General features: G+C 46.1%; 1 protein-coding gene across 1 annotated transcript in view; it reads left to right on the plus strand.

Annotated features, from left to right (window-relative positions):
* Nucleotides 1–1867: 1867 nt before the first annotated feature.
* The window catches only part of hmga2 (high mobility group AT-hook 2), a gene marked incomplete at both ends in the record, with an annotated part of 32829 nt that continues 15631 nt past the window's right edge, over nt 1868–19065 (plus strand). Inside the window, 3 exons of the mRNA XM_080537786.1 lie at nt 1868–1984; nt 3742–3828; nt 9345–9395. Coding sequence (XP_080393912.1) covers nt 1868–1984; nt 3742–3828; nt 9345–9395 — 255 coding nt within the window. The remainder of the gene's footprint in view (nt 1985–3741; nt 3829–9344; nt 9396–19065) is intronic.

Here is a 19065-nt window from a genome sequence, read left to right on the forward strand (position 1 = left end):
ATTTTTCTTTCTTTTTTAAAAACAACCATTGATGTTAATGCGGGTGTTAATTCACATTGGTAGTGGGCTACTTTACGCTTATGAATTAGGCTACAAATAGATGAACACGGATGCACCATCAGAGTATACTTCACATATTGACTGCAGAAGCTGCATGATTAAAAAAGAATTAGATCCACTTATAGTTGCAGTCTTTTGAGTTCAAGACGCCCAATCTAGCCACACTCTTGCTTTTTAAAACCCATCTCAAACACAATACTATTCAGTGGAGAGGGTAGGGAAGGACTTGTCATTCGCTGTTGTCGAGCAGGCTTGGTCAGATCGTGGGAAAGGGCCTCCACGTAAAGCAGTTTATTCTTTGTCACTGTTGTTCATGTGTAATTGATCTCACTCCACGTCGATGGGCGGAATACTTCAAAGACGCGCGGCTGTTGGAGGTCGGTCTGCGAGCACACGCATTTAGGCACAGCCACACACTGGCTATGGTCTCGGTCGCTTGGGAGAGAAAAGCAACTTTTTTTGTGGAGTGATTACTATTACAAACACAAACAAAGGCATGTATATTGGAGAGGACATCTTTTTTTTTATTTATCAGCCTCTATTTGCGTAAAAGGCAGATAAATCCTGACAATTGGCAATTAAAATGTTATATACTTATTTTATATTCCAATCAACAAAAAACAATACGAATGTATTAATCTATTATATTTTAGTTTAGGCTATTCCATTAGTATAGCCTATAGGATAGCTTACTCTTTTTGATAGACAAACAAGACTGACAGAAAACGCAAACTGTTACATATCTCCAGAAAAAAATGTTCTTTGACATTCATATGATTTAGGATTTAGTTGCTGCGTAAAAATGTAATCATAACACTTTTAAAAAATAAATCCCATTCATGTCCACTGTGACACTGTGTACACTGAGCACAAGCTTCCAAGTGCACAGTGCTCTGCATAGCCTAGCCTATTCAAGGTGATAGGTTCAAATCAACCCTCAAATTATGAGTTAAATCATAATGAATATGAATACTTTTTCATACTGCCTATTATGAAACGCGCGCTTTCCCCTCTTGTCTCTTTAAAGTCTCTGGACTGTAGCCAGTAACATGAATGCTGCTGGACACGTGAGTTTGTCTCGATGTGGTCTCTCCTCTTAGCGCCGCAGAATTTCTCATGTTTTCTCTGGCGGTAGTCCAGTTTTTTTCCTGTCTTGTGGTGCCTCCCCCCCTCACCCTTGTGTTATCCACCCACGAGAGAGGTGTTTCTTTCTTTCTTTCTTTTTTTTTTTTTTTAACCTCATCCTCATTCAGCATAGACTGGTTTCGTGTGGGCTGTGCAGATGCATTTATAATGCCCACTGTTTTTTTTTTTTTAGCCAATCCGTGCAAAAATCTTTGCCCTGTAGCCTATAGTCCTAAAACTCGGTACTTGTGATTTGTCAGTCAAACGCGGCGCGTGGATTTGACAGTGCACTGACTGTCACCGTTTCTTTTCAATTGTCTCCCGCTCATTTAGTACCGACAAAAACCGAAATTCCAATCGATCACTGGCTTATTTTTTTTAATCACCAAAAGCCACCCCCACCCTCCTTCGAAAAGAGGAGACATTTTTCTGAGCCAAATACTGAAGTGGGCAGCACGTGCTATTCATAATACAAACATCTCCCCTGTTTTTTCCTTTTGTTTTCATTTCCCCCCCCCTAATCACTACCTTTCTCATATTACTTTGAAATCCGCCGATACTTGCGTTCCTACGACCAGAGGATCCCCCTCTCAGAGCGCTCCGCACTAGGACGTCCGGTGCCAGATCCAGACTGTGTTCCAGCCTAGAAGGTGCAGGAGATTACCGTTTGGTACAAGTCACAATGAGTACACGCGGGGAAGAAGCCGGCGAACCTTCAGGGACACAGGAGCAGGAGCAGCCGACTACATCGGAGCCTCCAGCGAAGCGAGGACCGGGCAGACCGAGGAAGCCTCAGCAAGTCAGTGTTTCTCAATGTTTTTCTTGAGCCGATGTACCGTAACCTGCCCGAAATGCAGTTGTCACTATAGGGTTCCAATTGCGCGTTGGGGATAGGGGAACTTGGACGCACAGCGCGGTAACCTATGTCTTGAGAGCAAAACTTTAGCAGGGAAAACTAGCTGGGGCACAGTAACGCATATAATGTAGTAGTTACACTTACAGTAAGGTTAGTATTTTTTATTTTATTTTTTTACTGTGTTTAGTGGTAAAGCTTGCGCAATAAATGTAAGGAGAGAGGTCCTTTAACTCTTCAGGAGAGGACTCGCAAAGTGGAGATAAGCCATTCGTGCAGTCAGTCGTTCTGCCAGTTTCACGATCCAGCAAACTGCCACGAAAGACTGCAGACATAGACAATTAAATGTCTTGAAAAATGTGCTAATAACTTCAGTATGTCTAATAAGTAATGTACAGATAAGCAACTCATACGATTGCTGGGTGTTTTTTCCCCCCTTGGCTTTGGCATGAATTGTAAGCTTTTGGTTGTATAGCCTATAGCTTTGCAGAGCTGCACAGCACAAGGAAACTGGTTTGTATTTTCTTTAATGTCGTTTACAACTGAACCATTACGTACAACTTTTCTGTTTGTTTTTCTTTTGCTGATGATGTTTTTTATTTACTTATTAAGGCCCAATAGCCCATAGACAACTGCATTTTGTAGCCTACAATAGTAGTCTATGGCCGATTTGTTCTGATTGCCAATGATGGGTAAAGAAATAAAATATATAGGCTAGGTGAGTTTAATTACAATTCTATCAGTTGAGTCACACATCCTGCGACATGCGAGAGAATTTTTTAAAGTATTCATATGGATGTGTTTATAGGTTTATAGGATATGATTCACTGCGTAAAGGAAGTTATTGATGAGTCACACTAACATCCATAAAACGTGTTATTAAATTTAAAAAAAAGCAACCAAACGCAATCTGTGCCAAAATCCCAATAATGTCCTTGAACCAGTTTTTTTAAACACGCAGTAGAGCAAACATGTTATTTATTTAGAATCAAGTTTACATTCAAACGTTTAATGCTTACATTAAAATGATAACATAATTAAAAGGTTTGACACCAAAATCTATTTGGGAGTACAGAATAAATTAAAATAGGTCTACAAAAGCATCATAATCACGTGATCATGTGCTACTCTGGCACTTCCGAAATCAGATATTCATATATATTCTTAGAATTAAAGTAATCAGATAATAGCATGGCATTTTAATATGTTACTAGGTCTCACATTTCAGTAACTGCTTCTCATGGTAAAAGTGCCTTAGCAATTCTCAGACATCTCAATTTAAAATGTGCAAATTAGAAAATTTGGATTTTCAAGCTGGTTACACACACTCACTGTGAGATTTTTTTCTACCAAATTGACTGCTGCTACTCTCTCTCTCTCTCTCTCTCTCTCTCTCTCTCTCTCTCTCTCTCTCTCTCTCTCTCTCTCTCTCTCTCTCTCTCTCTCTCTTTCACTCTCACACACACACACACACACACACACACACACACACACACACACACACACACACAACCGTTGTCCCTCTTTTCGTCTTGACTCATAATGCCCCAAACAAATGGGAGACCACCAGTAAATGAGCATATTGTTGTAAACCCTGTCTCTTTTTTTTTTTTTTGGGGGGGGGGGGGGGGGGGGGCACTGGGCCATGGCTTTATTTCCTGTCCTCAACGCCCATGTTCATGTTCACCTCCTACTCTCCTCAGGAGCCCACCGGAGAGCCTGTCCCCAAACGACCGAGGGGGCGCCCTAAAGGAAGCAAGAACAAGGGCCCCTCCAAGGCTGTGCAGAAGGTGAGAATCAGGCTGCTACAGTGTGTGTGTGTATGTGTGTGTGTGTGTGTGTGTGCCCCAACAGCACCCTGACACCTCAGAATCACCTCAACGCCTGGCCATTCATCACCAGTGGAACACACACACACACATGCACGATTGCACACACACAAACTCACAGACACACAGACACACACACACACACACACATTTACATTTACGTTCACGTTTACATTTTTGGCAATTAGCAGATACCTTTATCCAAAGCGACTTACAGCAAATACATTTGTCAAAGTACACACATAACACACACATACACAAGTAACACACACCTTAACCATTACTTTGGCTAGAGGGTGGGAGGCAGGGGTATAATAGGAAAATAAGGTTGGTAAATGCTGGACACTGGAGAAAATGACAAATGTAAACGCAAATGCTAAAATGCTAAAATTGTCGTAAAAAGGTGGGTAAACATTATTTACCAAAAGAAAAAGGTACTTCACTGAAATGTTGACTGTAGCAGAGAAAGTGTTGTGTGTGGGACTGCCTGCTTGATGTCTTAATTGCAAACTCTCTATGTTGTGCTTCTGAATGGTCAGACAGGGAGACAAGCCAAACCGCAGTGGGCTGAGGCCAGTACAGCATGTTTCACCACCACAGTAAACACCCCTTTCTAACAACACACACACACACACACACACACACACACACACACACACACACACACACACACACACACACACACACACACTGAAGCTTGTCCCTTATTTATGTCAAATGTCTTGAATGCTTCTGTAAGACATTTAAAAACAGCAGCGAGGACGGATGAGTCATCGGCCAGATCAAAGCAGCAAAGAGAAAGTTGACATTTGTCCGTTCCAGAACGGTGGCGACGTGATTGACCAGAAAATGTCGGTCAATGTTGAATGTTCCAAATTGGTTTAAATTTGGTTAAGGTTATGGTTTGGGGTTACGGTTAATGTTAAGCTTAGGGTGAGGGTTAAAAGTAAGGTTATGGTTATAGGGTTACGGTTAGGGTGAGAGTTTAAGGTTAGGGTAAAGGTTACGGTTAAAGTTTAGGGTCAGTTTTAGGTTGTCTGTCCTAGTTGAGCTGTCAATGGGATGCTGTTCAGAAAAAGCCCTTTTTCGTCTCTCCCGTTTAGGGAACTCTACTGTCATATTTGGTTTTCCAGTATCAACTGTGTGAGTGTACTCCTCTCAGATGTTGGGGCCAGTCCCGATGTCTTCATCTGTTCCAGGGACTGTGTTAGTGATGAAACGGCAGTGTAGTCAGCACTCCGCTGCCATAAGGAACCATTGTAAACAACCCCAGCCTTCTTTGAAAACGGAACCACTTTGCTCTCAGAGTAATCTGCTCTCATCTCATCTGGCTTTGTTATGATGGACATAAAAGATATCAATCTCACCAGATGAAAGGAGTCGTAGTCGCACAGGCGTCTCGAACAGACACTTTTTTTTGCAAGTTCCTTTCCTCAAAATCAATCATTCCTAAAAAATCCTGAAAGATATCATGATGGCTCGCCCTTGTGCTGGTGTCAGTAAGCCAATGCTTCACTATGTCACTTATGTGAGTGGCTTCCGATACACTAAAGGCTTTTTGGAGCTTTTAAGGCTTTTAAAAAAAATAATTAACCTCACACGCTATAAGCCTATTTGAATTGCTTGTCAGCAATCTCCAAGTATTATCTAGATTGTTTTTTCTCTACCCATCTGTCATGCCATATCTCTCCACCCATCGGAGTGTTCTTTTTTATATCCAGTCCTATGTTGTGTGTGACAGATGCGTGACAGAAATAAGCGACATCCAACTGATAAAAAGATTACTTACAGATTATCTCATAAATGACTACCGAGCAGTTTAGGAGAAAAGGAAAGATTTGGGGAGAAAAGGAAAGATTCATCCAGATTGAGGTGGTGCCGAAGCATTCTGCTTTGTACTAGGCACATTGTAGTCTGTACTAATTTTGCTGTGATGGTTATAAATGTGTTATAGCAGAATAATACACCCCCCCCACCCCCCCAACATGGTGTGATCCACTTGGGTAATAAATGGGTAATACATGAACACAGTCCTGTTATGGCTCAGTTGGCAGAGCATGGCTCTAGCAACACATGGGTTGCTTGGAACATAATGTACAAACAATGTATAGTATGCACTCACTGTACTGTAAGTTGCTTTGGTGAAAAGCGTCTGCTAAATGGCATAAACATCATAAATGGTAATGATCCAACAAAATGCCCCAATGGAAACTAGTCATATGAGTGTAACAACAGCCTGAGCAATTAAACAATAATTCCAGTCAATAACATTATCATAATCACACCACCAAAGCCACCCTAGTCCGCGAAGATTAGCCGGATCATCTGCTTAATATCTTTGTCCTGATGCACGCTGGAATATTTTCCATGGAGAAGTCATTGTTGGAACCTGATACAATGGACGCCTCTGCTAATTTTAAACCCTCCCTCCCCAAGCCTAGTTTGGCCTGATGAGCCTTGCCACTGCTAATGAGCACTGGCCTTGTCCCTGCAGCTCTCTCTCTCTCACACACACACACACCTACACACACACACACACACACACACACACACACACACTCTCACACACACACACACACACTCTCACACACACACACACACACACACACACAAACACACACATACACGCACACACACACACACATACACACACACCCACACACCCACACACACACAGTCAGTGTGGTGTGTAAGTGCCCTCACAGTCCTCCTCAAAGCCCCGGGTATTCACCGCACCGCTTACAGACATGGGAGTGCTCCTCACCGCGCCCGGGCGAGACATGCAAACACACTGATGATTAATTGAACGGGGGTTTTTTCTTACAGACCATTAAATCCCCTGATTAAATATGCAGCATCCAAAACAGAGAACCTGGATTAAAGCACCCAGATTGGCTTTGGTGGTGGTGGTGGTGGTGGTGGTGGTGGGGAGGTAGAGGGTTTGTGGTGTGATCTGGGATTGCATAACTCAGGGATTATATGCATAGTTACAGACTAAGTTGGAACTCATCGACAGTTGAATTAAAAACTTGAATGTTTATAACGAAGAAGAAAAAAAAGACGATGATTAAAACGAAGAACATACTTTTGGAGGTTCTGAACTGTCCGGTCTGTGTCAAATCGTGGGAGCTGGAACGTACTTTTTCATCATTGTGTCACAACAATACACGTTCAGTGTCCTTCTCCACGCTCTCGACATGGTATGAGTAAGAGCTCTGGTATGGGGTGAAAGGTCAACAAGGCAAGCCTAACGGAGGAGTGACATGGCCAACGCATGAGCTCAGTGCAGGGAGAGGCAGGGATGAGGACAAGCCAGCGGGAGATGATCTAAGGTCTTAACCTAGGGTTGACACACACGTGCACGTGTACACCCACACACACACACATTCAAATGCACGCACACACACACACACACACACACACACATTGAAATGCGCAGACACACACACAGACACACACAGACGCACACACACACACACGCACACACACACACACGCACACACACACGCACACACACACACACACACACACACACACACACACACACACACACACACACACGCACACACACAGACCCCAGTCATACAGCACATTGTCCTTAAACTGTCTGAGTGTGTATCTCTTACGTCTGTCTGCATGCACACCATGGGAATAAGGGTGGAATGTACAAAATGCCTGTGCCTCTTCAAATGTTTCGCCGAAGTGGCCACTGAAAAATGTCAACATAAATGTGTTTTTCTGTGAATCATCTCACTTTCAATCAGTTGTTGACGGATAGTTTCTGTCCTTGACTGTGCTTTGTGAATGATATCCTACTAATACGACTTCCTAAGAAGTACCTGCAACCCTCTAGGACACAGGGTTGGGGTCAATTCTACTTCAATTCTCACAATTCAGAAAGTGATTTGATTTAACTCCCCCCCCCCACCAAGAAAAAAGAAATACAAAAACCTTTGACGTAAAAGACGCTTCTCCTCATTTTCAGTTATTTCAGAAATCATTTACAAGAGTGTAACGTTGTTACAACCGTTGAATTGTAAATTTTAATCGAATTAACTGAATGTGAAATTCAACTGACCCCAACCCTGCCAAGACCTGCCTGGAGACGCTAACGGTACCAGTCAAAGGTTTGGACACACTTCCCCATTCAAACTTTTGACTGGTACTGCACGAGGTCAGGGTTCCCACTCTGAATGCCTGCAGCGAACAACACTGACCGGCGCTGACCTGACCGTTCCTGAACCACACTGACCTGACCGTTCCTGAACCACACTGACCTGACCGTTCCTGAACCACACTGACCTGACCGTTCCTGAACCACACTGACCTGACCGTTCCTGAACCACACTGACCTGACCGTTCCTGAACCACACTGACCTGACCGTTCCTGAACCACACTGACCTGACCGTTCCTGAACCACACTGACCTGACCGTCCCTGAACCGCACTGACCGGTGTGGTGCTGAACCACTGATACCTCTGATCTCTCAGGTCATCTGCAAAATTCATAGTGGTCTAGCGATTTGTCTAGGGTTTCATTTGGGTCCTTGCCTGACAAAAGCCTTCAGCCCTGGATACTACTTAATATCCGATGAATTATTGAAACACGTCTCGACTTGTTAATTGTCTTCTACCGTGGCTCTATAGCGTCTTCCTCTTCTCGTAGCTATATACGAGTCAGCCTGCAGGGCCGACCTCTCCCACTTCCCACAAATGTCAAATAATTTTGTTGTATCTTGAAATCAGATAAGAGCGGGTAATACCTTCACCACAAGCTGAGAGCCAGGGGCATTCCGCGGGCAGTATCCATTTCACAACAAAGATGGAATGCTCTGTAAATATACTTTGGCTTTGAAATGATAACTGAGTCAATCTGACTGGTGCTATGACTGATCGGGAAGGTATTCTGCACTTATCAGAGGAACCGATGCAATGCTGAATGGCCGGTGCAACTGAAGTATATATGCGTCGTGTACACCGAGAGTGTGGAATTCACCTAAATCCGTTTACACTTAGAGTCTTTAAATCAATGAGAAACTGAGGTAGCTAGTTGCTGTTAACCAACAGTTACCAGACAGACACGGTCAATGTGCTCAATGTAACACAGACTCCATAAGTGTCCATCAAGGCCCTTATCTGGGAGTTGAGTCCATCGATAGTGGTCTACTCATTTCCACATGAATAGCATACAATTCTACAGGTGAAATATTACTCTCCACTGACTGGGGTAACTTTTGTTACGTTGAAATGGAGATTTGTTTTAGGTGGGGGTTAGGGGAAGAGGCGGAAAGAGGCCAAAAATAAAGGGGGAAATGCCTCACCTTCTGCTTTTGAAGGGTTTAATGCTTCCACAACAAAAGCAGAAGATGTACAATAATAACCTCTGTATTATACATATTAACTTATATGCACAATTGTAATTTTTATTACCACTGCAGAGAATATTCAATCTTCATCAATGACTATTTGTTTTACAGACAGCGGAGGCCACCGGGGAGAAAAGACCTAGAGGGCGACCCAGGAAATGGGTAAGTCACCTTTAACTGACTTCACTGAAAACTGTAGATTTGTTTGTCATGTTTATGGAAACGAATCTCCACACTAAACTAACAGTTCAGCAAGCTTTAACCTAAAATGTTTTTAGAATGCATTTGTGGCACAAAGAATTATCCATCAACATTTTTTTCCCCCCTTGGTTAAGGCTTTCAGTTCCAGTACATTTGGTCTCACTAAGTGGTATAACTGTAGATATCTTAAGATTAAATGGTAATATTTTGGTTATCCCCATTTCACAGCCAAACACACAAAACAAACAAACATAACCCGTGTCAGATTTTGTGGTACTCTGTTATATTGGTTGGTTTAATTATGTGGTTTGAATACACGCAGGCTTCCTACTTAGACCCTCTGTTGGTTGCTTGTCGGTGTGTGTGTTTAGGGAGATCGTGCAAATGTTTGTGTTATCAGTCAAAGAAAATGTTTATACTTCACACTGACCACAGGAATACTTAAATAATTCCTCAGACAGCTTAAAGCCCTCAGTGTTTATCATCTCATACGTGACGCGGCTGATTGATAGTACGGGGAAAAGCCGCAGGGCAGTTAGAAGTGCCACCAGGAAGACCGTAGAAAGATACAGGGAATGTGAACTTTCTCCTGCATCCTGTATGTCAAGTCTACATTTTTATGCGTCTAATGGGAAAAGAAGCCAGAGCCCAAAGTACAAGCATAGACATGGAGAGTTGAGAAGTGTGTGTGTTTTATTTCCAGTTATCATATCTCGTGTCTTATACAGCAAAACAGATATGCACTGAATCAAGTAGTCTCCAGAATTTCCCCCCCAAAAAGAAAATTGTACAAAAAAAAAGGCTTGTTCGACATAATTTCCCTATTCTATGTCAGTGCCTAGTGCCTACACCCTTATATGCTATTTGGGTGTGAACTGAAAGGTGGGATAATCAGCTCAGCACAGTGGCTGCCTCTTATGTTTGAAGAAAGCCTGAGCAGATCAGGGCATCCTTGTGGAGGTAGAACCTGGACAGGCTGGTTGTAAATGCATGGAATGGAATTAGGAGTGGTGTCAACGTGAGGAACGTGTTTGATACCATTCCTCATTCCATTCCATGCATCACAATAAGCCTGTCCTCCGATTACTACCTCCACCAGCCTCTCCCGGAGTAGGTGTAGCAGAGGTGGTTTGGGAACCACTCTTCCATAATCAGTTACCTTGCCTGAACCCCTGAAGACAAGCATTAGCTCACTAATACCTATGCTGAGGTGCATTTCTTTCATGCGGGAGACCCCTAACCCTAACCCTAAATTAAACGTCCTACTAAACACACGTTTCTCTTTAAATCCCTCACTTTCATGGATCATAAGCATGTATGCCACAGCTACCAGAACATAGGACTTTGTATGCATTGTTTGTGGTTATAGGTCTATTACGTCACATATTTCTATGTCACTGGCAGGCAGCATTGTGGTCCACTGTGGCTCAGTTGGTAGAGCATGGTGCTAACAACGCTTAGGTTTGTGGGGTTGATTCCCGCTGGGACCATATTTACTGAAATATATATGCACTCACTGCAATGTAAGTCGCTTTGGATAAAAGCGTCAGCTAAATGGCATATATACAGTTTTTTATGTCTAAAAAAATAAATAAAGAATGTAATTCAGCAAAGTGAAACCAGGGAAGATGTAGCTGGAACCAAGTAGAGGAAGCGTTCCCACCCGTTTCTATCAGCTCTTTTCTGATCTGGCTTAGCGTGATAGCTGGTAGCTACGCTGTCAGAGCTGCTAGCAAATCGGTTTCTCAACTCTGCTCCAGGCAGGCCGCTGAACCCTTGGACTGAACTGATAAAGCGGTTAGAATTTATTGCAATATTTCCTTTGTAGTGGTGCCTGCAGACTCTGTGCTGTTGTGTCGGTGGTGCTTGCGAGGCCCAGGTACACACACCTACGCACCACATCCACCCACGCTGCAGCCTCCATGGCTACGGCACTACGTCACTGTCTCTGGCAAGGCTGAAGCAGCTACAGGTTACTGGTCTGTGTGTTGCAAAGTACACTGTGTACATCCAGTACCCTGGCTGATTATGACATTGGCTTGACGTACATTTTTCTTTGAACGTGACAGAGGAGCACGCAGCAGTGTGCAGGAGCGGTAACTGACATGCGTTGCTAGGCTCTAAACGTGACTTTATTTACATTCAGAGTTGCTGTCCTTGTTGTTTAGTTGGTTTCAGCAGTATTAAAGACAGGGGTAACTTAGGTTCCCAATATCCACTCAATCGAAAACCTGAAATGAGCGAATTATTGACAAGAGGAAAAATGTATGAGTATTATAACTAAGGTTAACAGTATAACAAACGATACCCAACATAAAGTGGCCTAGTTCAGAGAACGCAGCCACGGCAGAGGACAGACACTTCCCTCAGAGCATGCCGTGCATACTGAGCAGATTGTGTTCAAAGTGCAGTTTCCCACTTGTGCATTACACCACAGAATGTATGACTGCATTACATAGTCTGATATCATCCTATAATGATCCTGAGCTATTATAAGCCATTTTCTGTCAGTTAAAAAAAAAGACTAACATAACATATTATGTATGATATATTATAAAGACATTATAAGGCTTCATGCAGGCCTATAAAGGATTATAATGCAATACATGTGTTGAATAAACGAATTATATAAAAATAAAAAATAAATGAATGACTCATCTTTTATGGGATCATTAGACACATATTAGACATTAATATGCATATACAAAAAAATATTATTATTATTATTAAACTTTCTTGTACATAAAGGCACTTCCAGTACTACATTTTCACATAACAAAAAGGTATCTAAATCCTGTTTGCTCTCCAATAGCAGCATAGAGAATACGCACGCCCAACTCTGAGTGATTCAGGGAAGCTTTTAGAAAAAGTGACTCAAAAAGTAAAAAAAAAGAAAGAAAAAAAAAGCAAATCTCCCAGCATGTGGAAGAGGAACAGGACTAGTAGGTGAAAGGGGGTTCCTGCATGGGAAGCCATCCCAAAAGAGGCCTGCTTGTGCTTTTGCTTGTGCAGACGTGTGCCAGTGATCCAAAAGGACATGACACACACTAAGAATTGCCCATTAACTCACGGACTGCGGTCAGAGGGGAGAGGGACCGAGCTTATTTTTTTTTTTATGAATGGACTCAGAGACCGCATCTTTTTTTCCGAAGCCCTCCCTCATGTATGGGAGACTTTGTGTGGCTTTTAAAAGCGTGGGTTATGATCTGTTTGGTAGCTTTAGTGTGTCACAGATGAAATAGCCTGGCTGCCTCCTAGCAGGGGGAGGCTGGCGGAGGCAGAAATCGGAGGACAGGCTCAGTGTAAATGCATTGAATGGAATGAGGAACGGCATCAAATACATATGATTTGATACTACTCTTCATTCCGTTCCATGCATCACAATGAGACCGTCCTCCGATTTCTACCTCCGCCAGCCTCCCGCTAGCAGTGTGCACATACAGGGTGAACTTGTCACGGGCCTCGCCGTTCCCTATCCAGGACAAACAAGTCAGCTTTCTTCATTCAGCTACCGCTCGCCCTCCTGGAACTAATTATAGCATATCCTTTTTGGCTACAAGGGGCCGCTGGAATGTTTTTCTTTGCCTCACCCCCCCCCCCCCCTTTCCTCCCCCCCTAAATGGTTAATAGAAGAAGGTGGCCATGGCCACCAGGAGGGAAAGAAAGAAGTGTTTAACCATATCTGGCCCACAGGGAACAGTGAGAGTGTAGGTCTATGGAGTCTGGCCAAACGCTGGAGAGAGACTGGGGTGGAAACTCCTGCCGCCCCCCCGGGGGCATGTACGTTTGGTGCTCACCAAACAGGCAGGGCATTCTCTCTCCGTCAAGGGAATCATGTGGCTCTTCTTTGTTGAGCGGGGCGATAGACCTCCAGGACACTATATTCCTTTACTATAACACAATAAAATGATGCCCCCGTAGGTTTTTTCTTCTGTACAGTTTGTGACTCCGTTCGTACTGTTTAGCGATAATGGGCTTTCCTAAACGTCTCGTTTGCCAGGTTTGTTAACTTGTTCCTTCTGCATACTCGACGAGACGTTATGATGAACGCCGACTAGCGCAGGTGCATTCTTGTGTCATATGAGACCGAGACTGTTCATATGATGCCTTTTTTTGACAAACATTTAGGGCAGAGGCTTGGGAGATTTGGCACAGTAAAGACTTGTTCAATGCCGACAAGCGGGAGGCTTTGCTGTCGAGGCATGGTCGGACGAACAGTCCTTGATGGTTCTTCAGGGACTTGGGAGACTTTGGGGGGGTGAGGGGCTGGGGTGTGGGAGAGGGGGGGGGGCTCTACCTGCCTCAGTCTGGGGGCCCTCATGACACCTTACCCAGTTGGCATCGCTGGCACCTTGTCAAGTTCTCCTGGTGCCGAGGAATTCATTGTCCTCCTCCAGACCGATAAGAACAAGTAGGATTTTTTTTTTTCTCTCTCTCTCTCTCTCTCTCTCTCTCTCTCTCTCTCTCTCTCTCTCTCTCTCTCTCTTTCTGGGACCTTGGGAAGTTGAGAGAAGAATGTTTACATAACAGGGAGAGAGATTTTCTTTCCCCAACAGCTCTACCCCTCCCCTCCGTCTGTCCTGAGCATTCTGTATACCGCCATACCGCAAAGACTCAGCCGGTTGATTTTGTCTCTCTTGCGGTGGCGTTGACGAGGGGGTTGAAAAATAAGTCTGTTCACATTTTTCCCAGGGAGAAGCTGAGATTGAGAGCGAGGGGTGTGGAGCAGACAGCTGTGCTCACCTCTTATCAGCGTACATGATGTCATAGAGTTGAAATGTACAAGTGGAAGGCCTTGTCTGCTTGATCTTCCATTACCATCCTATTGAACGAAAGCCAACACATACCGTAGCCGACGAGAAATGCCCACATGTCGTAACGTTCATTCCTCAGTCTTCATCTTATTGTCTTATCATCATCGTCTTCTTCTTCTAAAATATATCACCACAGAGATGTGTCTACTGTATCATCTCGCGGCACAGCCGTATCGACTTGCAGGACCTGAGTTTGGTTCCCTTCAAGCCTCATTAGAGAAGCTTGTTCCAAACACTATTCATGGGTTTGACTGTATCCTATGTGATGTACTCCTTCTCAAAAGAAGACAGTGGATGGACAAGCCGTCCATTCGACACATTCTACGCCCCTTCTCTCTGCATCTAAACTTTCTCTGGTCTTGTCCGTTTCAATCAGATCTGGACAGTGTAGGCAGCAGCTCAGCCTTGAGTAGGGACCCCCCCCCCCCCCTTCCCCCCTGCAGTGCTTTGGTTCCCATGTCAGCCCTGTGGAGGCTTCCTCGCACCTCTGCCATGCAAATGCTTTGGGATTGTTTCAATGCGGGTTAACAACAGTACAACAGTACTTCCACCCTCACCCCCCCCCCCCTCACCCCCCACACCTCCCGTGCACACACACATATCCCCCCACACACACATACATCCCCCCGCGCACACACACACACACACACACACACACACACACACACACACACACACAGCTGGCAGGAACTGCCAAGGTCAGTCTGACCAGGACTGATCCATGGCTCATTCCCCCATCCTGCTCCTCCTAACTGCTTGGCTGGAAGCTCCACTGCCCCTGTCTCTCTCTCTCTCTCTCTCCCTCCCTCTCTCTCTCTCTCTCTCTCTCTCTCTCTCTCTCTCTCTCTCTCTCTCTCCCTCTCTCTCTCTCTCTCCCTCCCCCCCCCCCCCCCCCCGCTGCGCTCCGCTCTCCCCTGCGCAGGTGGCGAGATGGACAGGGCAGGCTGTGCCAAGCGGATGAGTTTCCCTGTTAGTAAAAGAGGGGGGAATCTCTGGCCCTCCAACAGCTAGCATTAATCAGTTGTGCAAAGCAGTTCCCCTTTTATGCTGCCAACTGGCTGGTGGCCATTGGGATTTTATGTGTTTGGTTCCTCGACAAGCAAGCAAGACCACAGTGGAGAGAGTGAAGCCCTCCTGTGACAGTCAAGCGTTTGGCTTCCTCGCCCATTTGGCTCCGCGCTAGACAGGCTTGCCCTACCGGTTGTCGTGGCAACAAATGGCGACACCGGCGAAGACAAACGATTTTTCTATTTCCCATGGTGTATCGTATAGAAGTGGTCGGCGAGGAATGTCACAGTAAGATTGCACGGACAAAGACGATTAGTTGGGTCCCAAAGCGAGGTTGACAATGAGCGCCGAGGCGAGGGGTTGCGGCCGTCGTAGACAGTGGTACTGTATACTTTATATCCATTTCATTTATACGGGAGGTGAAAGAAAACATTATTCATCGCCTTTCCTCCCATCCTGAGTGGTCTGCTTCCATTTCCACTGGCCAGCCAGCTCCTCAATCCCACTTCTTTTGGAAACCAACCAGCTCAGCTGCCCTTGAGCTGTCCTGCTCCCTCACACACACACAGCTGCCCCTTTGTGCATGACTCTACCCAGCCACATCCGAGGCCCACTCACGCCCAGGGCACACTCATACCCATCTCCCGTTTCTGCACCCACGCAAAAACCTCCACCCATCCCTCCGTCACGCGGGCCAAATGGAGGCTACTTTGAGACAAACGCCACTCTGACCCTGCCCCTCCTCGACACCGAAACATGCGGAAAGGAGTAAGTGAATGGGGTGAGGAAGCACAAGCACAGTGGTGTGTGTGTGTGTCTGTGTGTGTGTGTGTGTGTGTGTGTGTGTATGTGGGGGGGGGGGGGGAGGGGGGGATGACGGAGCGTGTAGAGAGAGGAAGTACTCCCATCTCACACAAGGCTTTGCTGCTCTTGGCTTTGGGACAAACACTGTTGGCAGGTGCCAGGGAGCGGAATCAGAGAGTAGGGAAACGAGAAAGGAGGGGGGAGGGAGGGAGGGACGGAGGGAGGGAGGGAGGGAAGGAGGAGGGAGGGAAGTCTGGCAGAGGGGATGAGCAGCACGATTGGGACTCATCCAACAGTCTCAAATAGTGGTGGGGGAGGCCTGGAAAACCCTAAGCCGCTGCCAAAGTGTGAAAAGTTCTCTTTTTTGAATGTGTGCACATGTAAGGCAGAGGGGGAACAGGGGTATTGTGATGGGAATTTTGTGTGAAACATTAAAAACCTTTTTATAGCCCCAGCATGCTTCAGAGAAAATATTGAACTTGGCCTCTTGGGCGTTCTGGGCAGGAGATCCTACAGTCGGCAGAGTTCCTCTCTGGACCTGGGCTAGCCAGGGAGAGAGTCAGAGGCTAGGTGTTCCTCTCTGGACCTGGGCTAGCCAGGGAGAGAGTCAGAGGCTCTGGACCTGGGCTAGCCAGGGAGAGAGTCAGAGGCTCTGGACCTGGGCTAGCCAGGGAGAGAGTCAGAGGCTCTGGACCTGGGCTAGCCAGGGAGAGAGTCAGAGGCTAGTTCCTCTCTGGACCTGAGCTAGCCAGGGAGGGAGTCAGAGGCTAGTTCCTCTCTGGACCTGGGCTAGCCAGGGAGGGAGTCAGGCGCTAGTTCCTCTCTGGACCTGGGCTAACCAGGGAGGGAGTCAGAGGCTAGGTGTGGAGCAGTGTGTAGTGTACACACTGTACTGTACCACAACCCTCGGGTTTCCTCTATTTTCCCTCTGGTTTCTTTCTCTAAGAAAGTCCCATAATTTCTCTGTCACTGGCATGCAGAAGTGTCCTCTGTGGCTCAGTCGGTGGAGCATGGTGCTAACAACATTTAGGTTGTGGGTTCGATTCCCGCCGGGACCATATACAGTATACTGAGAAATGTATGCACTCACTGCAATGTAAGTCGCTTTGGATAAAAGCGTCAGCTAAATGGCGTACACTACTCTATTATATTTGATCCTCTGCACACCATACGCTCCCTCTGGAAACCACCGTGAAACCACCAGGTGACGACTCATCAGGCCTCATTTGCAAAACAAAAACAAAAACAAACACAAACGGCGTGTGTGTGTAAGAAAGGCCCTGAAGGCAGTGGATCAGCCCCGTTGACCTAACCAACGGACAGACATTCCTACGGGAGCATTGTTTCCTGATATACAGTAGCTAGCTACGTCGAATGCCATTATTGACTGTGCCTCTGTGCCTTCAGAGTTCCGAAATTAATAATCCGTTATTTCTGTCGAGAGAGGTTCGAGTTCCCTCGGCTGCGTACATATCTATACGTTACGGCGTGCAATAAAAAAAAAAAGGTAAATAAGTTCCTGCGGCTAGACTTTCCTCATTAGCGATTCTCACACTGGGTTTCTAATGAGTAACAGGAGTTTCAGTAAAGAACACAACAATGACTTGGGTAAGTGCAGTGCTAGGTTGGTTGGGTTTATTCCCTGGCTGCGAGGCTGTGTCCCATCCCCTCCCTGGACTGGCTGAGAGAGAAAGAGAGAGAGAGAGAGAGAGAGAGAGAGCGAGAGAGAGAGAGAAAGAGAGAGAGAGAGAAAGAGAGAGAGAGGCTGGACAGCTCTGCCTCATTCCCTACATTCTCAACCCTTCCCCCTCCCTCCCTCCTCTGTCGGCTTTGGCCTGAGAGGCTGAATTCCTGCCAACAGGGGCGTGCGTCCAGGACTCCACACACACCGGGAGTTCGCTGGGACCACCTCAACGGATTTCCACTGGTGACCTCTGTGGTCCCCCCCCCCCCCCCCCCCCAACTCCCCTACCCCATCCCCCCTCTCCCCACTTGCCCCCCCCCCCCCCACCCTTTCCTGCTTCAGCCTCTGGAAGCGCTTTAATCATTTCGCTCTGAGCCAGCGGCTAAAACAGCAGTCCTGGTAGGTGCTCCGGAGATGAGGATGTAAAAGGCAATGGAGTTCAGAGCCGTCAGAGAGGTCGGGGGGGGGGGGGGGGGGGGGGATAGAGAGAGAGGAGAAGGAGGGGGTGGGGGGGAGAGAAAAGGACAGAGAGAGAGAGACAGAGGGGGGGGGGGGGGAGCAAGAGAGAGAAGGAAAAAAAAAGGAGAGTGAGAGACAGGGAAACAGTGGGAGGAAAAACTAAACATTTTCTACAAAACAAGGAGCCCCATTTTCTTTTACTACTCTTCTTGAGAGAGACGTTGGAAGGTGCCAGAGAGAAGCAAGGTGGAGAGAGCGCACAGCACAGTGTACAGCACAGTGTACAGCACACAGCGCACAGGACAGTGTACAGCACACAGCGCACAGGACACAGCACACAGAGGACACAGAACACACAGCACACGACATAGGAGACACAGGACACAGAACACAGAGGACACAGAACACACAGCACACGACATAGGAGACACAGGACACAGGACATAGGGGACACAGCACACAGAGGACACAGCACACAGCACACACAGCACACAGCACACAGGACACAGGACGCACATCACACAGGACATAGGACACAGAGGACACACAGGACACAGGACATAGGACACAGAACACAGGGGACACAGCACACAGCACACAGGACACAGCACACAGGACACAGCACACAGGACACAGGACACAGCACACAGCACACAGCACACAGCACACAGGACAGCACACAGCACACAAGGGACACAGCACACAGGGGACACAGCACATAGGACACAGCACACAGCACACAGGACAGCACACAGCACACAGGACAGCACACCGCACAGCGCTAGAGGAGGGAAAAGTGATGATGTGAAAAGATAAAGAATATGTGACTAATTCTGGTCAATGAGTTTGATCAAAGTTTAAA

Source organism: Nansenia antarctica (genome assembly GCF_963989245.1).
Source record: "Nansenia antarctica genome assembly, chromosome: 8".
NCBI lineage: Eukaryota > Metazoa > Chordata > Actinopteri > Argentiniformes > Microstomatidae > Nansenia > Nansenia antarctica.